General features: G+C 42.3%; 1 protein-coding gene across 1 annotated transcript in view; it reads right to left on the bottom strand.

Annotated features, from left to right (window-relative positions):
- RPS6KA2 (ribosomal protein S6 kinase, 90kDa, polypeptide 2) overlaps positions 1 to 25,710 on the bottom strand; it is a 174,675-nt gene that overhangs the window by 4,312 nt on the left and 144,653 nt on the right. The window contains exons 15-19 of the mRNA XM_009329210.1: positions 25,602 to 25,710; positions 8,013 to 8,102; positions 6,370 to 6,528; positions 5,030 to 5,191; positions 646 to 722 (exon numbers count right to left, since the gene is read on the bottom strand). Of these exons, the coding sequence (XP_009327485.1) occupies positions 646 to 722; positions 5,030 to 5,191; positions 6,370 to 6,528; positions 8,013 to 8,102; positions 25,602 to 25,710 (597 nt within the window). The remainder of the gene's footprint in view (positions 1 to 645; positions 723 to 5,029; positions 5,192 to 6,369; positions 6,529 to 8,012; positions 8,103 to 25,601) is intronic.

Below are 25,710 nucleotides of genomic sequence, written 5' to 3'. Positions count from 1 at the left end.
GGGTCTTCTTGTGTCAATATTTAATTTTAGCCAACACACTGGTAGGGGTTTTTTGCCAAATAGCCCCCAAAAGTTCCTGCTGCCTGTTGCTGTTCTTGCTGGTCTGTTCATTTACTTTCTGTCCTTTCTGCAGCATATTTTTCAAATAGCATCTGAAAACTATGTTTGGGGTTTTTTTTTTAGCCTTTAGAGGTGCTCAGGTACCTCGATAACAACAACAGTAGATGAAGAACGAAGCTGAAGAGAATACATGTAGTAACAGAAATGAATGAACATCCTCTTATGGATAAGGTGAACATGACATGGCTCTTCATAGTCCTACACCCCTCTCCTAGTGTAAAACTTTCACGCTGCTTAAGTGGTGAGTGAGCCTTTTAGGAGTCTAGGTCTCAGTGAACACTTACGGGCACAGGCTGTTAAAAAACTAAACAACTTGTAAAGTGTCAAAGATGTTTATGCGTTCTGGAAAAACTTATTCTAATTCTAGGTCTTGGCATCTATTTTCTTGCCTCATACAACTGAGCACATTTCTCAAAGGGGGCCAGACAGTTTGCTGTCTCTATCTGTGACTCCTTTCTGGCTTAGTCAGTGCTGAAGTGCTGAGCCCACTGGAGACTGCTGCTCTAGGAAAACCTCTTCACTCACCCTGCCAACATGGTATACAGTAGGATCCCCAAGCTCCAGATGTCACAGGCTGCATCGTAACCTTGGCGTTTAAGGACCTGTGTGAAGGAAAGAGAGAGACGAAAATAGGTTAATCTGCGTTCCTGAATTTTTAGCTTCTGATCTGCAAAAAGCACCGATTAGGGGTCGTATCTGCTGAAATTTCCAGGGCTTAACTGCATATCTGGCTTGAACAGGTGGCTGCCTCAGGATCAAAATGTTCAGTAGTGGTATGGAGCAAGGTGAAGCCCAGGCTAGAATGAGCTGGTTAGCGTTCAAGCCCAGCACCTCTGTCACCTCCACAGTGACAGAGATGAGTGCAGTTTGTTGGAGGCTCTGGGAGCCTCTCTGACCATCTAACACACAGCAAAGCAGAACAACATTTCAGTGTTTTAAAATGTTTCTTAAAAAAAGCTTGTTAATACTTTGAAACGTATCCTCCTAACATAAAGGTCACCAGAACACTGTGGCTGCAATAAGTGTAGGGCAGAGTGACAGTGATAAGCATGTCTGAACTCAGTTTGGATTTGATACAACAAACGGTTGCACGCTAATGCATATCTAATGTCGGACTAGTAAAGATGCATGACAACTGCAAAGCAAGCTAAAAGGCTTATTCTTATCTTAATTCTGTATTAAGAAAAGTGGCCACATTTAGACTGGACTTAACAGATAACAGGCTAAAACTTGATCCCTTTTTCCTATGGGGAAAACAAGACCCATGGTACTCAGCAGAGATCTGACCAGTAGGTTCAATATTGGTACAGGATGGCGAGTTATAGCAGTAAGGGTAAAATCTAGATTTCATTTATGCTAGTGCATACTAGAAGAAATGCCTATTTGAGACAGCGCGGGTCCAAGTGAAAGTGAAGTCACCAACTGAAGCAGCATTGCTGAGATTAGGGGAAGAACTTTGTTTCTGTTTGGCTCAGAAAAGCTCAGGGACCACCTCCAGATCTTTCACTTGCTCATAAAAGCAAACTACCCTTCTGTTTATTCAGTTCTGACACACAAGGAGAGTTTTGTCCCCTTCTGATGCATCAGTAGATACATTAATTTTTTGCAAAGCACATGAAAAAGGAATGTACAAATTCAGCAAGTCTTTCTGTGACCTGCAGCCTTATTACCCAGGAATGACTTCAGCTCTCTGAAGTCTGTCACAGAAAAGACCAAGCACTGCTAGGAAAAAACAGTTGCAGAAAATGTTGCCTCGACAGATTTTACAAATGATGGGTGGTAAAGTAACCATCTGCCAGGTATGGTGCTGAGCGAACATTTGCTACCTGGAAAAAAAAAAAAGAAGAAAAAGCTGCATTTCCTCCTGTTAACAAAGCTGGTAAAATCCTGCTTCTGCCTCTCTCTCCTGCACATCACGTATATGCTCTCTGGCAGGTTTTTTTGTTTGTTTCTTTAGTTCCTGCATTCACTCCCCCTCTGTTAATGTTAGTTTTTATGGGAAAAACTTCTTTGCTATTTGACAAACTCAGTTGCTTCTTGCTTCACCGGTGAGACTGAATATCCAACATTTATCTTTTGGTGTGGCCATTCTCATTGCTTCTTGAACAGTTACATTTTCATTGCCATCACTGTCTTCCTCCAATAACCAAGCACAATCAAGTCCAAGGCAAATGACAGAAAAATGGGGCAGTGGTGGTATTTAGTGGAGCAGCGTATTAAGCAAGTGGTTACACAACCCCAAAGTGATGGGCAGGTGTCGCTGTGTGCTATCATTCAGTTTGCAAAAACACTGCTAGGTAACAGGGACATTCACTCTGTGCCAGTGTCTAGGGAAAGCTTTGCTGGCAAATACTTTTTATTGACAACAACTTCACCCCACAGATAACAACAGGATCTAGTGAGAGCTATCAGTTAGTGTCGCTGCTATTTGAAAATGTCTTCAGCAGGTCTGTGCAACTGTGGTTAAAGTGAGAACACTGAGCTGGCAGGAGCCAGTGTGGGAAACCGTGGCCAAAAAGATTAGTGTTTGATCTAGGGGGCAGATTTTATCAAACAGGCATTGGTCAGGTAAAGAGCTTTGCAGAAGATGCGGTGGTGTCCTGCTCTAATGGATGCTGAACAATTTACCACCCACAAAGGGGTTTAGGTCACCTCGAGAATTTGGTGGGATCTGAAATACAGGCATGAGCTGGTTCTTGGCGCCACACGTGGCAGGGCACTGTGGTGATAAGGAACAGACTTCCCCTGAGTTCATCCAATTCTGATAATGGCTCAGATATTTATCCAACGCCCCTTTATTTCTATAGGCTTTGATTTATTGGATTAACAATGTTAGGAATATAGGCTTTTCTCAGTTGTGACACAAGCAGGGAAGTGCTCGGGTATGAAAGCTAATAAACAATCTCATAATTTCAAATGCCAAAACAGTAGTTCTTCACGGACTTTGGAGGAAAACTGCAGAATAAAATATGTTTACTTTATCCAAAAGGACCCTACTGCATCAGCAGGGAAACAGCAGGCTGCGTTTTCCCCCCAGCCCAGGCTCGCTCTTCGCTCCCTGCACACAGCGTGACTCGCACTAGGTGGCAGCGTGCGTCTTTCTCTCGGATAGCCTTCATCTTTGCTCATGTTCTCCTCTAAACCCCAAATTAAATGTTCCCAAAACGAAGGGAGATCCAAGTGGGCAAACATGTCCTCCTTCCTTTGCCACTGTCCTCTTGTGTCATCAGCTCAGCTGACTTTCTGCCGCCTTGTTTAGTTTCATGGGCATATGGCAGACGTCGCAGCGGGGGCTCAGATGGGGAACATGAAAATCAAGTCTAGGCTGGAGGGCAGCATTATATCACAGGTAAAACGTAAAAGCACTTAAGGCTTTATGTAAGCTCTCTGCCAGTTCTGGTAATGTTTCAATTAATCTCCAACGTTTCCTGCATTAGCAGGACCTGTCTTACTCATCACAAATGTCTGGGATTTCTGCTTTCAGTTCAAATCAGAAGAGTCTGATCTGAAACTGCATTGGGCTGGCAACGTTTGTGATTACAGACACTATGCAAAATAGCCCATCATGAAAAATAGCTACATCTATTTTAAGCGTATTGTATCTTGGGCAAAATCTGAGTGCTTTAAATCTTGCAAACGTGATTATTTTTTGGTTTAGAAATTGAACTGCTGTGGTGCCACAGAACTTTTTTAATTTATTTTGATAAATTTTAAACAGCTCATTCCAGTTTCTAAAATGAAAACCCAACCACCAATCTGTCTTGGCAATGGAAGAATTTTTGTTGAAAAAAATCTGCTTTGAATTTATACTGCCCTGGCAATGGTCTCAATTTAACAAATTCTCCTTCTGGTGCTGGAAGGCTGTGGTTCCTGTAACTTTTGGTCTCACGAAAGGACTTTGTACGGAAAGATCATTCCATTTTTCTCTTCCTAGTTACATACCACGCAGATGAACATTGCATGGAGGAGAGTTATGGGGAAGAAAAGATTGCTGAATGATACAACTGAAAGACAGTGGTATTTGACAGTAGAGGACAGATGAAGTATTGAAAGGCAATAGTTTTGTATTTTTCTTGTAAGGACCATAACAAGCAGAGGAAGACACACATTTGAAGTTGTGCATTGCAAATACTAAAATTTCTGATAAGCGTCGCTCCAAGAAATGGACAATTATCCAGGAAATTAACCTCTTGCTCCTTCATTAGAAGGAAGCAGCTGTGAACGCCTCAAGGGTCAAATACAGCAAACAGCCCAAACCATTCAAACAGCTCTGGGACCCAAATGCAGTCCCATAGGGCTGCATGAGAGGAACAGCACTCGCCAGCGATGCAGAGCCACCTCTCCCCGCGCTTGGGGCAAGCTGTTTGGTCTTCCTCCATTCCCCCGTCTGTAAAAACAGGAAAGCAGCCCTTTCCTGCATCCCCTATAACAGGGGGGATTGGTACTGGGAAAGCCCAAGAGGAGAGATGTTTCTTTAGTTCAATGAAGTCAACAATAAAGCTCCCACTGAACTTCAGCGTGGTAAGGATTTCATGCATGGATTTTTCTTTTGAGTCTTATTCCTGACATCAAGATTTCCCTCTTAAGCCTTATCCCGTTCTGACGCAGTGCACTAGAGAGGAAGCAGTCTGAGCAGAAGCAGCTAGAGAAAAAAAGATATTTATCCTAGTAATGAGCCAAAGCATTGTATACGTCAGTCCAAGACAGACACCGGCTTCTGTCAGGAGAAAAACAACTGCCCTGACAAGACCGGGAATAGGAAAGTTATGGTAATAGAGACTGTGCAAATGCCGGTAGCCTGGTTTCTGCCTTGCTCCTCTTGTAAAGGCAGTGAGGAAAAGGGAGAGAGGGAGGAAGGACTGCTTCCTAGGACACCCTCATTACTCACGGCTTTGAAATGCGATCCTACCTCAGGGGCGACAAAGTTGGCCGTGTAGCAGGGAGTCATGAGCAGCCCGTTCTCCGCTCTCAGTTGCTTGGCAAACCCAAAGTCACAGATCCTGATGGAGTCTGGGTTTCCTGACTCATCCATGTAGAGGATATTACTTGGCTTGAGATCTCGGTGCACCACCTTAACAAGAAAGCAGTGAGTAACAAGTGAGGAGAGGAGGTCAGGGAGCGTCCAGGCTTGGCTGCCATTTCTGGTCTGCCGGTTGAGGTAGGTCAAGAGCTCATGCCAAAAATATTTAAGTTTTGGAGAAAAGTTGCTTAAAAGCCTTGGGCAAATGAAGGAAAAAAAAAGGTCTGTTAAAATCAGAAAGAACATGCTCGACAGCCTCTGTTGGTATATTGAGATAGCGGCTGCTGCTCTAAGGGGGGGACACGTTTCCTGAGGGCGGTCAGAGGGGGTTGCTGTACAAACACCTCGGTGTCAGAGTCTCCTGTAACCTGATGGCCCTAAATATTCAGCTGAAAGGCGAAGAAGAAATCCTGTCATAGGAGCAAAGGGTGTAAGGGTCTTCTTGCCTCTGTCCATGTGAGTGGCTCACACCTGAAGGGAGGTATTATTTTTTTTCCTCATTTCAAAATGTATTCACAAAAATCCTTTCTGTAGGCACGCAACTTCAAGTGGCTGCGTGTTTTACCAGACATGCTGCATTTCAGTGGTGGGAAAACAGCCTTTATTTGTTATAGCAAGACTGAAAAACTATCATGAAAACATAAAAGCCCAAGCACAAAATGCACTTGTTTTATCCATGAAACAGAAAAAGCAGCAAATATTTGACTAGTCATCCAAACTGCTTGTCTCTGAAAAGTAGAAAAGGATTTTCAAACTGCTGTATATAGAGAGCTTAGATTTTAAAAGCCAGCTCTTTAACAGCATGTCAGAAGCCTTTCCCATCAGCTGCTCAAACTGCCACTTCATTTGGAAAGCTGAGCATTTGATTTTCTACCTATCTGCTGCTTCAGCTACTCTATTTGAAATTCTGTTAAAAGATCAGGTACTGTAATAATAACTGTGATAAAAAGTAAACAAGTAATATCTCAACAAGGTACGTGAACTTGAAAATCAGTGTAGTTTGGGAATGAAAATATCATTTCAACATACTGCAGTTCAGTTGGGAAATGGCTAAAAAGCCTATGACCCTATTTCACAAACCAAATGTAATTATAAATATGGAGAAAGATTTTTTTTGGGGGGGAAAAAACGTATTTACATTTCAGAGAAGCAAAATCACAGCTATTTGCTTTTTCTAAAAGTTGGATTTTAAGAAGGTTGATGCGGATAGCCAAAAAAGCAATGCTTACGCCCTGAGAGTGCAGGTAGTCCACAGTCCTGGTGATGGTGCACAGCACAGCACTGGCTTCCCGCTCTGAGAAACACTTCTGCCGAAGAATGCGGTCCAGGAGCTCGCCTCCGCGCATCAGCTCCATCACCAGGTACACATATTTCCCATCATCATAGACCTGGAAGAGTAATAGAATAAATATATGTTTTGGACCCATTAACTTGGTAACGGTTGGTCCTTTAATCACAGTGTTGGCTTGCTTCTGTGAGATGTTGCAAGAAGAAAATGTCAGCTAATGTGTGGGAAATGTGCTTATTATGCTTAGCAACAGAAAAGGCAACTTTATAAAATGACTTAGTCATCACTTTTTTCTCGCGTCTGCAGCAACTTGCTGATTTGTCCACACAGAAACGTAGCTTTCCTGATCTGCTAGCGTGTCAGCAGAGTAGACCAAGCTGCTAAAAGCAGCACCACTTCACACAGCCTGAAATGTCTGCTGGCTCTCACCCAAGCCTCCTTCTCAGTAGTGTTCTCTCTTTCCACTTCTACAGGGTAACATTTGCCATTTCAAATATCAATATTTCCCTTTGACTCACGATCAGCTAAATGAACTGTATTATACTGTTGGCCAAGACCTGCTTCCAGTGATATTAGATAGTTTATATTTGCAATTCTGGTGAATACATTGTTGACATCAGCCGCAAGATGTATTTACCTTCAACGTCAATTGCAAGGGGTAAAAGACATTTTTTGTCTGAATTGGAAGACAGCCATTTTCATGTCATAATCCTTTATCTGGACTGCAATAACAGGCGGTGTTATAGTCATCAATGCTAAATGTTTTTGGAAAGGAATATAAAACCTTTTTTGCACAGATTTTAAGATATTCTTTAACACTTGGGAATTAGGTAAGACTTTCCTGATGGCATGCGATTAGAAATTTCTTATATACTTCCCTAAGGTCTGAACCATAACATACTGGCCACTGACACCAGCAGGATTTTGTTCTGTAAACTCTGAATCTGTGACACAGTGTGGACAATCCTAGGTGAGACTGCAGGCAGTGTAAGTAAAACATCTCTGACTAAAGGTCATTACTGCATGTAAGCATAGCAAAGGCTATTCTTCATATGAAATGCTGAAGAAAGATACCTTCATGTCTTCTCAGGCTGCTTGAGTAGAAGGTAAATACTCCCTGGCATTAAAACACTATCGGGGGAAACCCTAGTGACTCTGTGAGCTCTCCTCTTCCCAACAAAGCAGATACCACATGCCGCATGGGAACGGCTGCTGCTCATGAACGAGCATCCCCTGCCCAGCAGCACCGCTGCGTGTGCTCAGCAGCTTGCTCCGAAACACCCAACTACGGAGACCTCACTTCTGAAAAGTGCTGCAAAACCAAACACATTTTGTTGTTCTCCAGCACTGTGTCCCTTTGGTTTTATTTACAGTTGGTTAGACAGTAATTGGAGAATGTATAACCTGACCAGTCTTTCCAACTGCTATTCAGTAATTTGTTAAGTCACGTTTCTTTCCTTGATTTCAATGGGTCTGGTTTTAGCTTGGACCTTCAGCTGAAGAATTTTCCAGACATGGACTAGTAGGTGAGCCTGACCATAAGGTGAAAATCATTTAATGCTGAAGTGCTCAAAGACTACTCACATCTTTAAGTGTAATGATGTTTGGATGCTGTCCATATCGCAAGAGGATTTCAATTTCTTCAGAGGGGTCTCTCTTGCTCTTATCAATTATCTGGAATAAATGAAGCACAGTGTAGTAAGATACCGACTAGCAGCACTAAGCACAAACCAAGAAATTTCTACAGTTTAAACAAATTAATATTTAAAATTCTTATTAATCATTATTCTAGGAGAGGACAGCTCAAATCCTGTGCAAATGAGAGCCATGCTGACTATGTGCCAAAGCCAGATGGAGCAATAATTAGTTTAGATTCTGAAGGTGCAGGCCATCGTTTTGATGCCTATAGTTTTGTTTGCCCGTAAATAATGGCAGTTACAAGAAGCGCCATTTAGAAATCAAACAACCTGGAGAGTTTTAAAATAATAAGAGTTTTAAAATGACATCTTTGATGTAAAAAATGGATACATTCATAATATTGGCATATGCTTGTATATCTGCTGATAAATTAAAGAAGTTACTTATCAGGTGGATTTGTCAGAAATGAAAATGTGTACACATTTACTGTCAGAGGAGATTTGAGCTGAAGCTATTGGTAATCACTTGGCTCTTTGGGCCATGGTGTTGTAATGAACAAGAGAGTGGCCAGAGATTGCATTTGGCCATGTAACCAAGCTCTGTCTATTCCTAAGCTAGAAAGAAATCTGCTCTATATATCACTTTTCTGTATTCAGCACCTTTTACCTATCAGAGAATATAGTGAGACATGAAAACTTTTTAGTTTTATAGCGGCAGGTCTCAGAACAACATGACACCTGCTGCTTAGAGAGCATCACTGCATGGAAAGCCTGCTGTTAGGATGGCACTGACTTCTCACCAATGCTCCTATTACCTACATTCGGGATGTCAATCCAAGAGCTTCGGTCATTTGCCCAGTTGAGAGCACTGATTAATGTTTCTCACTTCGCAGATTTAAATGATAATATGAAACAAAAAATAGCTATAAAATAATCCAAGGGAGATCTCTGTATTTTGGAATCTCAAATGCAACTGCACAGGGAATGGTGAAAGACTCTTTCTATCAGAAACTGTACTGAGGGTACAGTATTTTGGCACAATTTCTTACGGCTAGAAAACAGCAGCAGTACTTTTGAATAACAGGTTTACTGAAGAGGAATGGGTGGCATTTTCAGAAAATCGTAACTCCATTATTGGCTTCGATTTTGAGGCTTCCAACCTTAAATGTGGTTAGTTCCCTCTAAGAACTAGGCACAGAGCACAGATTTAAAACAATGGTGTTTTCAGGGAAACAACTTTTTAAAAATCTCTTTTGTTAATGAGGATAAATGCCTGACTGCTTTTGCAAGCATTTTTTATGGCTTAACTATGGTGATAGACATTTAAGTACATGTCTAGAATTTTATGCATCAGTTATAATGGTGCATACTTGAATATATATCAGAGGTTTCATAGTCATCGTGACTGGCGTGCATTTGCAGGGATAATGATGGTCAGTAGTTGTCCATGGTTGAGGTACGCATTTGAAACCATATCAGTGATTTGATTCTGAATTAATAGCAGTGTGACAAGTGAAAGTGTAACAGGGAGCTGATGCAGGTAGATGGCTGTTGTTCACATTTGAATAAATGAAGGAAAAACCTCAAAAACAGGTGAGTGGAAAAAATTCTACTAGCAATTTCTCCTTAGAATAATGTTGTTCTCCCCGTTTAGTTGAGACATTCTCAAAAAGCCAATAAAACCCTGAATGACTGACTCATAAATACAAATATAAATACATAATACAGTGACTGAATGCATCCCACTCAACCAATACCTCTAACATATAAAAAGATTCTCAGGGCCACTTCCTTGGCTAAACTAATATCGCTCTTGTCAAGTTAATAGAGTTACACACATGTGCGCCTGTTAGGATCTGCCTGCCTTGTACAAACCAGCAGAACTTACTGCAGCAAGTCTTACTACCACTGTGTGAAGTACTTCTATCACTATGGTACTGTAGCAAGCAATATATTCCAGATTCCTTTTCTGTTGTATTTTCCTGTGAAAGGAAGTATCCAGAGCTGTGGAAAATTTTAAGCAACTATTAATAATGCAGGACTATAAATGTACATATATGGCCTAAAAAAAATCCAAACCAAAAGTAGTCTCAGCTATTGGCACAAAACTCAAAAGAACATCACCTGAAGCAGTCTGCTACTGATTTAGTAGCAACAGCAGTAGATGATATGTAATGGTTCTAATTCGCAATATGCTGTATAAATATCAATCGCGAGACAGTCCCGCTAAATATGCATACTTTTTGCTTTAATGTGTGCACAAGCTGCGATACAGTGATTAAATGGACAAGCTGCTCCAAACCACACAACAAATCATTGTCAGAGCTGTGAAGGGACCTGCCAAATTCCTCTCAGTCCCTGGGCAGTCTGGTTGGACAGACCAGAACAATTTTTTTCCTCCACAGTGAGAGACTGTCACCCTGACAGTGCTTCTCTTCAGTGTGCCTGTGACTTACACTTGGCCCACGGCTGATAAAACAGCAAAGGAGGTGGCTGCTGCAACTTCAGCAGAAATCTCTCTTCAGTTCAGACTGGCTTGCAGTATGCACAGTTTCTTTATTCACATGCTGCAATGGCCACAGCAGCTTCTTAAATATGCCCCATAGCTCCACTGTGATAACTGATTCTCCTGGTCTTCCTCTTCAGAAAGTGTTTCGGTGTGTCGTTAAACCCGTGCCAGACTTTCCAAAGAGGGAACCTGCCATGTCACTGTGGTTCAGCCAGTGGTTGCTGCCTCCTTTTGCACCCAGAGGTGTCTGCGTCACAACATAGAATCATAGAATTACAGAATCATAGAATCATTAAGGTTGGAAGAGACCTCCAAGATCATCGAGTCCAACCGTCAACCCAACACCACCATGCCCACTAAACCATGTCCCTAAGCGCCTCATCTATCCGTCTTTTAAATACTTCCAGGGATGGTGACTCAACCACTGCCCTGGGCAGCCTGTTCCAATGTTTAACCACTCTTTCAGTAAAGACATTTTTCCTCACGTCCAATCTAAACCTCCCCTGGCGCAACTTGAGCCCATTTCCTCTTGTCCTGTCACTAGTTACTTGGGAGAAGAGACCAACACCCACCTCGCTACAGCCTCCTTTCAGGTAGTTGTAGAGAGTGATGAGGTCTCCCCTCAGCCTCCTCTTCTCCAGGCTAAACAACCCCAGTTCCCTCAGCCGCTCCTCAGAAGACTTGTTCTCCAGACCCCTCACCAGCCTCGTTGCCCTTCTCTGGACACGCTCCAGCACCTCAACATCCTTCTTGTAGTGAGGGGCCCAAAACTGAACACAGTATTTGAGGTGCGTCCTCACCAGTGCCGAGTACAGGGGCACGATCACTTCCCTGCTCCTGCTGGCCACACTATTTCTGATACAGGCCAGGATGCCATTGGCCTTCTTGGCTGCCTGGGCACACTGCCGGCTCATGTTCAGCCGGCTGTCGACCAACACCCCCAGGTCCTTTTCCGCCAGGCAGCTTTCCAGCCACTCTTCCCCAAGCCTGTAGCGCTGCATGGGGTTGTTGTGGCCGAAGTGCAGGACCCGGCACTTGGCCTTGTTGAACCTCATACAGTTGGCCTGGGCCCATGGATCCAGCCTGTCCGGGTCCCTCTGCAGAGCCTTCCTACCCTCGAGCAGATCAACACTGCCGCCCAACTTGGTGTCGTCTGCAAACTTACTGAGGGTGCACTTGATCCCTTCGTCCAGATCATTGATAAAGATATTGAACAGAACTGGCCCCAATGCTGAGCCCTGGGGAACACTGCTCGTGACCGGCCGCCAACTGGATTGAACTCCATTCACCACAACTCTCTGGGCCCGGCCGTCCAGCCAGTTTTTGACCCAGCGCAGAGTCCACCTGTCTAAGCCGTGAGCCGCCAGCTTCTCCAGGAGAATGCTGTGGGAGACGGTGTCAAAGGCCTTACTGAAGTCCAGGCAGACCACATCCACAGCCTTTCCCTCGTCCACTAGGCGGGTCACCTGGTCATAGAAGGAGATCAGGTTGGTCAAGCAGGACCTGCCTTCCATGAACCCGTGCTGGCTGGGCCTGATGCCCTGGTTGTCCCACTCATGCCTTGTGAGCGCCCTCAACATGAGGTGCTGCATCCCTGCAAATCTTGCCCCAACTTAGTGCCAAAATGAGCTGCGGTAAAATGCAGGCCCAGTGCTCCTTATCGAACACAGGGGCTAAGGGAGATGTGTCGTGGGCTTCTGGTGATATTTGTAAGTAGTTCTGAGATTCGCAAAAAGTATCAGATTAAATGAATTAAATTATGTGGGTGAAAAGGCAGTGGTTTTACACTAGACAGGTGTAAAACAAGTGCTTTTTGTGCAGTTGTACTTTCTGATTTTCACTACGGGTGTTGCTGTATATAACATGGAGGAAAAGCATGCTCCAGGCCCCTTGTGCAAATGCAGCAGGAGAGAGGCAGGATGGAGGCAGCCCCGGCACGGCCCCCTCTGTGTGCTCTCCCGATGCTTGCCAGCCGGCCGCAGGGCTGCTTGGCCCCCCGGCAAAAGCACGTGGCTTCTGCCATACTTGTGCAGTAACCACTTTCTTCTCCAGACAGCAACACCCGGGCTGCTGGGCACAGGGTCAAAAATCACCGTGAACACCTCAGCCACAAACCTACATGCTTATCTACACACACATCCCCCTTCCTGGAGTGGGTCAATGCCAAGATATATGAAGCAGCCTCGACAGTAATTTGAAAAGTGTTCACTAAGTCAGACTTAGCGATTGCCAGAGAAGGTGAGGGAGGCATTACAAAGCCTAACCGTGGTTGTACTCTGCCTCCTGGAAACAAACCAAGGCGCTCTTCTTCCTAGTCCTTTCCAGGGGGCACGTGGCGAGCATCTGCTGGCTCCTCAGGGCCGTGCTCCCACTGTGCTGAGCTCTAGTGCGCACCTGGGCTCTCCCAGGGTGGGGACACGGATGTTCTTTCCAGTGGGCTTTGATCAGTGGTGAACCACTACCGGAGCAGACACCCATACCAGACACTCGGCTTTCCATTTCTGTGTTACTGTTTCTTCCTCCTGCTCCTGCTTTGGAGTTTAATTATCTCTAATTTTTAAAGATCAGCTCTATTGTCAGTCCACCTCTGCATATGGAGAGGTTTTAGCTTTGTCCACTGAATTCAACCAGTGCAGATTGCGTAGACCAGACAACAGCATATGTGGCACTTCACACCCAACCAATGTAGCAGTTAGGTATGGTCCTCAAACGAATTTCAATACAACATCTCTCAGAGCTATGCTTTCAGGCTGCCCAGAGAGACCCCACAAGGATAGCCCATTGTTGGCTACCCTGCTCTAATGAGGACCAAATGCTCTGGATTGTTTCCTACCTATGTACTGGAAGCTGCAATGCTAGAAAGAAAAAAGCATTTAATGTTACAGGTATGGATACAGGAACTGCTGTACTCTCATCAGATTTCCTACATGAGACCACACATGGCCACAGCATGTGACACAGCATCTGCTCTTGTTCAGAATTAATATTGTTATTAATCAGTTAATTTTTTTGCTATCTAGTAGCTTTCAAGCTCTACTGTTGGATGCTGGCAAGCTAAATATGTCTGTCTGAATTTTAGATAGGCAGTGACACTCTTAAACCCCAATTAAAAGCTGAGCAAAACTATGTAACTTCTAAATATTTCTTGTGGTAACAAAGAGCATTTGCCACCCTGGTCACCCTGTTTCCTCTGAGACATTGTGTTTTACATGAAGACAGACTATGCTCTATTCCTCTCTGTGACAGCCCATGAACCTCCTGCAGCTCTTCCTGTGCAAGGAATGATGTCTTTTCTTTAGGAAATTCATTCTGATTTGAACTCCACTAACATGTACACATAAACACCCTCTGTTACAGAACTAAGGGAAGATTTTCTCTGCTACTAGTCCTGAGGTTTTGATTAATACGTAATGATGCTACTTTTCTATTTCTCTCTGTAGATGTGCAGTGAAGAACACTGCCTCAGAAAGCCATCATAATGTATAAATAACTTAACTGAAAATGTAACAAGAGCTCTATTGTACTTCGGCAGAGAAGACCTATGAAGCACAGGGGTTTTCTATTGTCCTTCAGAAAAATAAGAAACTGAGCCATACAACAAATAGACTTTTCTCTGTGTATTTGGCACCCGGGGATTGCTTAGAAACTCATCTGTATTAAACAGTGGATGAAACAATTCCAGAGTAAAATGGGCTCAGCACATGCAATAGTGTCCTTTGTTCTAACAGGGGACTTGTTTATTCTTTGACTATCACATCCTTTGTGTATTTCACTGACTAGCTGAAAGAAAAGGTGCATTTTCTTCAGCGGAATTTAGGGTAAGAACCTCACGATATTTTAAAACGAGTCGAGCACCATCAGAGGACAATACGGAACTCTTTCTCTATCAAGGCAGAAAGGATCAGGAGAGAACATTTTCAAAATCCTAATTAACGTGTCTGGCCAGTTTTTACAAGTCCTTCTACAAGTCTTTTGCATGGAAAAAAATTACCCGATTCTCCCTTACTAATGGGTTTTCAATGTCTTCAGCCTTGCCAGAACGGACTGATGAGTATAAAAGAGAGTGTCAATACAGTTCTGGGTGGGTAGAACCTTGCTGAAATTGGTACAGCAATTACATAGGCAGTATATATTTATATTTGCTTGTTGCACTTTTGTGAAGGTATTTGCATGCCTCCAACTGTGCAGATAAATTTCTTCTTCCGGATCTAGTTATGCCATTAGCAGATGTTACAGTCCTCAGCTGTTCGATACTACCCACCGGCTGGGACTTACAGCCTTCACAGCCCTGCCAAAAAAATGGTATGTGTAAGCACTCCCTAATCCACTTTGGGTGGAATTAGCCCTGTTAATACAAATTGCCTTTTCAAACAGCTGAAATTAACCTGGGTGACCTTGCGTGAGGAGGATGGCTGTGTTTCTCACATGAAGTTCTCCATCACTACGGTTGTGAGATTGGAAAAAGGCAAGAGGTAGGAGGTGACAATTTAACTGCCTTTGCTGTCTGGAAAATGAACAGCCTAAAAGAAAGGGTGAGAGAGAAGCAACAGAGTGAGGAAGAAGACAGAAAGAAAACATGAGATGCATTGATGGGAAGAGCAGTGATACGGGCCCGAGGAGAAAGGATGGGGCTCTGGCCAGGCTAAGCTGCAGCTAGCAGTGAGGAAACTGCTGTCTGTTGTTGGGTCTTCCTGTGCTGGGGAGAAAGGACTTTGTGCATCTTTAATGAACAAACAAGACCGCATTAAAACATTTGCTTGGCTATGACTTGATTTTTCCCCTGAAGTGAAACAAGACACAAAAGCTCTGTCTAATCATGTCAATTGAAATGGGCAATGGTAGCCACCTCCCTTCTTGGGAAAGCTAAATGTACGTAATACTGGCACTGTGGTTTAACCCTTAACACTGCGGTGTGTGCCACTACCATGGACTGCAGCAAAAATTCTCCATTTTATTTTAGTGGATTTATTCCACAACAAGAACCACAAGCATTGGGAAGCATTAAAAGTACACCCTGCAGCACAGGCATGGATAAAAAGTAGGTTGTGGGGCTTTGACTGAGGAGCTTTAGCAGGTCGTGCTGCAGGGGCATAAGGCGTAGCTCTTTTTGCCCCCAGTCCCAAACGGGACCAGTGTCTGCCCCATCTTCAACTGCCCCAAGTGACCCTTCCTGGCAGCTGAAACCGAGATACAAGAGTGTGAATTGTTAACCCTACCAAGGGTTAACTTGGTAGAGTCCTAATCTGCTGCTCTGGCTAGAGCAACAGGAAGTCCAGCAGAAGGCCAGGACAGACACCTGGGCATTGCAATACCTTAAAGAGCCACAGCTGAGGCTGCCAGTGTGTCTAGGCAGCAGGACTACGTAAAGCTCCTTTTGACCAGCACCAGGAAACTTATGATGGCTTTGTGGAAAAAGCATGGAGGAGGAAGAGAGCTTTATACACTTTTTAAAGTGGCTTTATTTTCTATTACGTACTTAGAAGTTTTTTCTAAAGCCTGTTTGGAGTGTAAGCATGGGTTAATCACATTTAAGAAGAAATTAACACAATACAGTGTGATGCGATACTCCCTGTAGAAATCCTTTTCTTTTCTGGGAGAGGAGGGATGAGCAAAGGGAGAATTAATTTGGTGTCCCTTTGCACATTATGTCTACGCCATATCTATGATGTATTTGAAAATTCAGGGCACCACTGGTGGAACTGACTATAGGTGGGATTTGCATCTCTTCTGAAGAAAGGAGGTGCAACAGCATGCAGAGGTTTTAACTTGACAGTTTCATCTACAATATGAATTCCAATGAAAGTGTCACAGAGATAGAGTTCTGCAGTTCTGTGCTGCTGGAAAATGTACAGGTTTCCATTTCAGTAATATTTCCTTCTAAAAATAAGCCCTATTCATGCCAAGCATCTGTTTTAATTTTGTTCCTTTTTTGATGTCAAATTACTCAAGCTGGATGAAAATCACTGCAGAAAGGCTAACATTATTTAAAAGGACATGGTATAATTTTACATTTAAGATGTCTCCAAGGAGAACTATTCCAAGCCTAATAGTTTCTGAGGGACTATTTGCTGTGCTATTAGTTTTGATTAGCTCCAGAAATTCATTCCTCCCATCCATGCTTAAATCTTTCAGTAAAACAGTGAAATGAATATTAAGAGAAACAGGCCTAATTAGCAATACTTTTCTGAAATAAGCACTGGCCATCAGATCAAGCTGTGCGGGTGAGACATTAAACTTTCTGCACACAGAGCATGCCCACTCGCTGCCACTGTTTGCCAACCTAGCACTCCGAAGCTGTCAACTGGAACTGTAGTACTTACTAATCAGCATTTGTACAGTAGCACACATTTTCTAAGCAATGTGGAAACATTAACAAATTTGTTCCAATAGCACCTGTGAAACAGAAAAGCTCATTTTAGAGAGATGTCTGCAGTTTTGGAGGCAGAATAGCTCGGTGGGAAAGGCTCTACACTGTGTTTTAGTCTGCTCTCCTCAGCCCTAGCACACATCCTTGGATCAGACTGATGAATTTCCAGTCCGTAACATGACTGCAGTGCTACTCCCACCTTCTTTTACAAAAAGGTTCAGGGATGGAAACCGGTATATCATATTCAGATCTTATAAAAGGGGAAAATTATTACATCAATATGGAAGACAAATACAAGAAACATGGTTTAAATGGCCCCAAAAGAGAAACAGAGCCACAAAGGACCAAATTCTGTCCAAAATACTTAGCTATTTGGCAGTCAAATTAGAGAAGAGAAACACGGTACTACTAAGCTGTAGGAAAACTTCTGCCTGATCCTAGGTCTCAGAAAAGATCTAGTTAGCAGTGAGAAATACCATTATCTCACATTCTTCAGAGGCTCAGCCATGCAAAGGAGAGAGGCACTGTGAGCTTCGTGACCATATGGGAAGGACCTGCAGGAATCCTTATGCCAGAGGGGTTGTACAACCACTGCACATCCAAGATTTGCTCTGAAGCTGAGTTTAAGAGGTGGTCCGCACGCACGTCTGTATTTCTATCTGCCACCTCTGTTTATTTTGTTAAGACTTAAGCAACGCCTTGATCCCGCTTACTCAAAAAGTCACCAGCTAGCAATGGCTCTCGCTGCTACAAATAAACTTGCTGCTTGTAGATGTGCTCAAGACATTCCTGGCTCTCTGCCCTGCCTTATTCTCCCAAGTCCTTCAAGCAGAGCCCAGCACTCTGTACTGGCCCATCCTTTCTGAAGCTGTAGCTGCAGGGTCCTGCCTATTCGAGCAGTGCCTCCTTGGAGAACTGACTTATTTCTATGGGGAGAGTATCTGGCAGAAATCTGAACGCACTCAAATCAAAACAACAGAAAAGTGAGACTCATTGGAATTTTGCACGTATTTGACTAATCCCAAATCTTAAAAAATTAGGAAAGCATATAAAATATGCTACATTGCCTCCTGCTGTGGTGAGTGAAATTGTACACAGTGGCCCTGGTCCAGCATGGAAGTCAGGCCCTTTGATAAAGTTGTTTGAAACAGGAAAATGAAGAAAGCCTTCAAAAATCATAGAATCATAGAATCATTAAGGTTGGAAAAGACCTCCAAGATCATCGAGTCCAACCGTCAACCCAACACCACCATGCCCACTAAACCATGTCCCTAAGCGCCTCATCTACACGTCTTTTAAATACTTCCAGGGATGGGGACTCAACCACTTCTCTGGGAAGCCTGTTCCAATGTTTACTCTCACAGATCAGACATAAGATCCTCATTGACAACTTTCTCCACCACTCCATTGCTACTTCATCCATTTTACTGTGAATATTTTTTCCATCGTATCTAGAGGACACCCGTCCATGCTGTTTGTAATCACTCTTACTGTATCCGCCATGGATCCCAGTTGTATTCTAGGGCTCTTCATGCTGGTTCCTTTGCAGAGCGCTCTGGAAAACAGCCCTCCCTATGCAAATCCAAAGCAGCACAGAGATTTGTGCCTAAATCTGCTCTGAAGCCTGTATCTCCTACACGGCACCCTATAGCCTACTGAATCTGGTGCCACACTACCAGCTTAAGTATCCTTCAGACAGTGAAAAATGTCTTTTACTGAAACGTCTGGACAACAGGATTTCCTGAATCCCAGCTTTATAAACCAAATTTCATGGGAGAACATGGTAAGTGTTCCTTGTAGTTTATCAAGGTAAGGAGGGGTCTTATACCTCTGACCCTGCATTTTGTAAGGCTACATTTCCACTAATATGACAGATCCAACTTCTTTGCGTGTGAGGGGGAGGATGTCTCGGTCATCTCCTTGAAGAGTCTGTTTTACCAACTGCTCTCACCATCAGACTTTTTTTTTCTGAAACTCCCTTTTTTAGCTTCAAGACATTCTGTCTTGTCTTGCTGTCTTTAGCAGCCAAATGTTGTCATCCATCATTTATATCACCTTAGAGATATTTATAGATTTTGATCGCATCCCACTGGACTCTTGTCTGTCTTACATCATATATTTTTGTAGCTCTCTTGATAGAGCTTGCCGTGTAATTCTTGCATATCTTCTGCTATAGACTTTCTCTAATTTGTTTATATTCTATCTTAAACCGTGGATACCAAAATAGCACATGGTCCCACAGGGTTTAGTAGTCCTCCCCAGGTAGTACAGGCAAAACTCACTTACTTATATGCAAGCATGTTAGTAAGACAGAAATCTATAGATTTGTTTTTCAATTTTATTAATAAAACTTTAACTACACTAACAACACATTTATGCAACGCTTGTCTGATGCCGGTATTCAAATTTTCCTATTTCCATCCTACGAATTAGTTAAGTATATTGAACGGCTTCATTACATATCATTCAGGGAATGAAAGCAAGTAGGAATGAAAATTTTTGGGAAGACTGCAGTCATAGATATTTTCTCAATAAAATATTGGAAAGTATCTTTCAGAATCATCAGTATGATCTTGCAGAGGCAAGAGATATGATCTTCATAGATAATTTGATAAGCCATCTCGGGGAAGAGCAAGGACAGTTAGAGGCTTATGGAAGCACAGTCATCACTCCCATTTCCCTTCAGTTGCGTAACAGGTTTTTTAATGAGGTCTTTTTACATCAGATTATATTCTTCCTGATGCCATTTTTCCCCCCGAGTGTGAGATGTGATAGAGCCATACTCTCATCCATACAAACCTCACTGTGACAGCCACCCAGCAAAGTCAAGAGGAATTTGCATGACTAGGGATCGAATGAGAAACCGAGACAGGACCTCAGCATCTGACCCATACCCATTCAGCCCATTCCCTCCCTTGCAGAGTCCTGTTACTGCTCTGCTCCAGCAGCAGGTAACTTCTGCTAAATTTGAAAGCTAAGTTTAAAGGGGATGCATTTACCAGTGGCTCTGACCTGGAGATCTCTGCACATACCCTGGGGCTCGACCCCTGTACCACATTCTGGCACAGGCAGAGGGAGGAAAGGTCAGATGAGCAGTGGACGAGTACCTGCCGGTGTTGACAAGCTGGCAGGCTCAGGGCCAAGAAATCTGAGGTTATCCAACAAACTTTCCATTGACTTGCCTATTAAAATACTGATATATTTATCCATGTTCCACCAGTCACTAGGTACCTCCCAGACAGGCAAAAATAGACACAAACCCTCCCCTGAAAATTTCACAGTCTGTTTCACTTTAGAGGAAAGTCACTTTAGTGACTTTCTGTGGTTAAGGAGAAACAAATCTAAACAAATCTCTCTAGATCTACAGACACCTTAACTGTCAAGGAGATTTGATGACCTTTGGACTGCTTTTTTTTCTTCTTTTTTTTCCTTTTCCTGTTTCAATAAATAAAGCTACACGTGTTCGGGATTCCTATTTTCTGTAAAAGAATTGCAAAAGAGTGCACCATGCTGCAGTCAATCTTAGAAGACTACCTTTTTTTGTTATTCATGCTTTCTGCATTCAGCACTAAACTCCTGACATAACCATAATATGGGTTGCGGAGAAGTTGTAGAGCCAACTAAATACCACCATGTAACCTTCTGCCTTCAGATTAGCATGATATTGTATCTACTTACACCAACCACCTAAAACCAGCCAAACCAAGACGGTGAACATTAATGGAAGAGGAAAATGAAGTTTAAAGAAATTATGAAACAACTCTGGAATTCATACAGCTTTTGGTGACTATGTCACTCACTGTTATTAGCAAATAAATAGAGGTATACAACAAGTCTGATTACACAGGCCTGCTAAAACCAGCTCTCACGAGTTACTGACTTCTATTTATTGATAGCATGTTGACATCACTTCTCTGCTGGTATTGCATTTTTATAGCTAATTAAAACGCACCTTCTCCCCAGTCTGCACATACCAAAACATGCCGAGATAGATGTACTTTCAGTGCTCCGTAACTACCAGAATTATATATGAACTGTAGGATTTACTAGGACTCTAGCATAAACTAACCTGTATCCCGGAGGCAGACATAACCTGCAAAATTTGGCTTTGCTCACAGCTGTGGAACATTTGGAGCCAAATAGTTGGTTAGTACATTACAGAGATAGAAAGAAGTCATGAAATTCACATGTGTTTCGAGATCCAAATTCCACTGTAATATTGGCATCTGCAAAATTGGACTTGTCATTTGGGACTATCTCTACTGTATGTTTTTCTTCTTCAAGGGAGGGAGAAATGTATACCCTATCCTTTTACCCAGTTGTTCGCCCTAGCTCTAACAGCATGGAAGGACTAAAAATCCATAAGACTTAACCAGTTAGATATTCTTTTGACCTGGGGAAGAACATAGTTGGCATCAAGCTGTTGAAGCTGGTACCAATGCCACCTGCCTCTGCAACGTTTGGGGCAGTTACCGTATTGGGGGTAGAATAGGCCATAGCAGCAGCAGTTTCTACTCGGTTGTTATCCACCAGTAATCTCTCCTGGGGGTAAGGAGTCAATCGAAATAGAGAAATCTTTAGAAAAAGAGGGATGCAATGAGACCTTTGCAAACTTACTTAATCTGGCCTCGGTAAGAAGCACATCTGAAAATCCAGCTTGAAAGCTTCACTACAAATAGGGATCCAAATTTGAAACCAGTGCAATGGTTTTAAGTAAAGAAAAACTTTTGGAATACACTAATTGCATCAAATCTCTGGCAGGTTTTGAAAAACCTGATTCATCACGAACTCCGAACTGTAGCATTTCCTTTGTTTTCCACATGAGAGCTCTTAATCTGTTCAGGCTTCCATTGCAGACTTTCTTCCATCCACAAAAATGCCTCTCATCTGCTCTAGCATCATTCTTTTACTTAATTGACTTATTTTGTCTAGATACTGATGTGACCAAAATAGTTTGATCTGATTTTCCTTTGCTTCTGACCTCACTTACATTTATACCCATGTGAATCTTGTAACTTTGATCGACAATGCCAGTTCCCTTGCTATTAAAAATCATTATGCCTGCTGTAGTCAGAATGATCAATATTCTAGCAGAAGAATCTGAAACACATTAGAGGTCCGTCAGAGGAGAAACACTCTTTTTTCCCCATCTTTCTTCTTTCTATCAGAGTCTTATAAAGCATTCAGAAGAATGAACAATATACTTACTTGTGTTTCATAACTTTATACTTTTTTTCACTTAGGAATGAGATGGAAAGAAAGCCTAAGTAAAATTTTAAAAGTACCTCAGAGTATGTACATGCAGTAGAATACGATACAAAGACTTGCTAAACCAACATCTAGCTGCACTGACCAAGGTAGGTGGCTACTAATTTCAGGGTAGACTCAATTTGCAGGAAATCTGGCTTTCTACAAGGTTTTCTGTTGCATGGTATTGAAACGCTCTCAGAAGTGGAGATATAATTCTGAAGTCTTAAATATTTCACTTAGGAGCCTGAGGGCATGTCTAAAATAGATTTAGAGTTTATTATTAGCATTTCATTTTTACAGATGACGTGGAAGAAGAGGGAATAGGTTGCAAGAAAATTCTCTTCTTCTGCAGTTCCAGTGATTGGATTTACAAAGGCAGTTAGACGCCTACAGGTGCAGAGAGGTGTCTAGGGGGACTTCCAAAAGCACCTCAGTGAGAGATGTGCCTAGTCTCACTGAACTCTGAAATGAGTGAAATTCCAGATCCGTTCAAGTGCTTTTACAACACCAGCAAAGAACTTCTTTGCACTGCTAGACATCTAATTATCTCTATAAGATGGCCCCCAATTAGTTGCAGATGGCCAGCGAAAGGAAAAGGGATGAAATGTTTTGCATTTTAATAAATATATTCTGCTTCTGGGCTACGAAAGGTTTTGTTTTTCTGAGTGGATTTTCCCTCTATAGCTCTGACTCAAGTTACTCAGGCTCGGTACTCTGCTGTCTCAGTATGGCACTACACAGCAACAGTAAATAATGCCTGGTGAATGGCAGTCTCCATGGAGGGATTATTTACCCAGTGACATGATGTGTGTCTTCCCGTGGTGATGCCACCACATCATCTCCTTAACTCCTTCACTATCACCAGCTTCCCCTGGGGAGATGGGATGATGCCCTCTAAGTGTGTCGGCAGTTCATCTTGAAGAGGGAGCTTTTAATGAGGTGGTGCCAGGCAAATGGGGCTGCTGCCTATCATACAAACTATCACCGCCAATGTTTTTTTCCTGTGAACGTTATGTATTAGGGAGCACTGAGAAAATTATACTTACTGAAAGAAATCAAAAGAGTCTAATTACAGTGATTTTTATAGAGAGTGTTAAAGGATGCATGTCAAAAGGGACTGATATATAATTATGATAATATCAGTTGCAACTCCTGTGCTATCTAATTACTTGAAATGGGTGGCACTGTGCAATCTTTATGAAAGTGAGCTACTTTGATAACAAAATGATATAATCTTAATATGAAATAAAAATAAAATTGAAAGTAAAATGAATATATTGGTAGGAATAATCATCAAAGAGGCAGCACTCAATGTGCTGGAATTTCAGTACAAAGAGAAACCCACCAACCATCTCCAACCCCAAATCTTTGCTACACATTTGACTCACACTGTGTCAGAAACTGAGATGCTGCTTATGTTGCCTAAACTGGTAGTCAAAATCAAGACATATCGGCATGACAAGGAAAGAGCCATAAGAAGTGGAGGAAGAAAGGAATAAAAAGAGGAAATATTAATAAAAATGGGAAAAAGCATAAAGCTAGCAATCAAAGCATTAAACTCTTCGGGAGTTTTGAGTGTCTCCACGTGTTGAGTTTGCTCTGGATCCTCTGAGGTACTCCAAACCCCCAGCTGCTGAGTAGGTGCTGGACCCTCTTGGATTCAGGCACTCAGACATCTTGGAGGACCGAGGTCTTTCTATTTTGGTTTCACGCTGGCTGTATTACACTGACAAAACTGTCAGCAATACTTGATATAAATAAAGTATTAAAGTTATTGCTTTAACATACATTTTGTTCATCACAGATGTAATTTAATTACACAGAATCCATACCTATTATAACATAATGCCATCTGTTGACAAATGACCTGGACACTGGAAAAAACTAATTTTTCCATTCATTAGAAATTAAAATCCTAGCATGTTCATGCGCAAGCCCACGGACCTGCTGGTAGGTCCATGCTCCTAATTACGATGTAGCCTAGAAAAATCAACTGTTATTTGAACAGTGACATCAACAGATTGTCACTTATTAGTGGTTTCCAGATTTTTGTGGCCACCACGGGGAGACACCAAAACTTTCATGGACTTTCATGGATACTGCATTATCATCAGCCTTGTAATGGAAAATAAGACTGAATAAAAGGTTTAATATTATCCTATCAACTACCCGCGGCTTATTTATCTCATGGACTACAGTTTGGATCACTTCTTTAAGCTCTCATCATCTCATTTAATAGCAATCACACAATCTCATTTATAAGCTAAGTTTACATACCTTTTCTAAAATTTTAAAATAAGAAAAGTAGAGCGGCAATTGGCTAGAATCCCTTGTTTACTGCAAGTTTGGTAAATACCTTTCTCTGTGTACTGATTTCAAGGAGCTACTTTTTGTCTTATGCTCATTTAAGCAATCTGTTCTCATGAGATCATACAGAATAAAAGGATTTGACTTAACTGTCCGTGTCTTTTTAAATTCATTATACTAATTGCCGAAACCAGGACACTAATTCCTCATTTAATCCAATCTTGTCTCTTTTTGGTACAAGAACAAAAACATGAAATATTTTTCTATCATATGAGTGTTTTAATTGCTACGCCTTTTTCTTAAAGAACATTGAATGTTTGGAACTCTTCCTCTGAGCCGTAACCTCACAACTGCTTGCCACATACATTGGTCTGTTCTGCCCTCTGTAACAGCTGCATACTGTTTATTTAACAGCATTTAACAGAGATTGGGACTTAGTCCTCTGAGCATGACCTTCCAAAGCAGTTCTACTGAAGTTCTTCCCTCTCAGAAAAGGTTCCCTCATACCTACATCCTAACAGCTTCCCGGCCTCTGCGGCTGCGGTGACTCTGTTGCTTGACCAAGTCTGAAGTTCACTGACTCGACTCGTCTTTAATATCCAACTAAATTCCACTGAATTAATATTTTAAACCTCTGCTGAAGATTGCCTTTTGCTCCTTTGTGCAGCATGTTGGTGTTGAATGTCAAGGAGACAAAAGGAAATCTGAGTTTTTGAAGGTCATCATGGTTTTCACTGACAAATCTGTCTAATTACAATAAAAAAGTCAGAAGTAAATATCTTGAGAAAGAAGAGTAAAATGCTATTTCAACTTTCCAATAATTTTATATGTTATTTTGTTTATTTATGATGATTCAATGTAGAATCCGTTAAAAATCTTATCTAGTTTGCAAGGAGCATGGCTGAAATGATTAACAGGATTTCCATGCAAGACTGTAAAGGATTTTTCCATCCAGGAATTTTACTTGGTGAGATTAAGGTGTGAGAAATAATATAAGGCTTATCAAACAACAAGCCAACAAAATAACCACTGACCGCACCGCTGCCCAGGCTGGCAGAGCAGTCTCAACCACATTCCTGGCACCTCCCAGAAGGCTTTCTTACCTTCACTGCGAACTCCGTTTCTGTGGCTTTATGAACACATCTCTTGCACACTGAGTAGGAGCCAATTCCTATGTCCTCCTTGATCTCGTATCCATCTGTAAAGTGAATG

Source organism: Pygoscelis adeliae, unplaced genomic scaffold (genome assembly GCF_000699105.1).
Source record: "Pygoscelis adeliae isolate BGI_AS28 unplaced genomic scaffold, ASM69910v1 Scaffold77, whole genome shotgun sequence".
In the NCBI taxonomy this organism is placed as follows: Eukaryota; Metazoa; Chordata; class Aves; order Sphenisciformes; family Spheniscidae; genus Pygoscelis; species Pygoscelis adeliae.
This window is presented reverse-complemented; position numbering and strand designations above follow the sequence as displayed.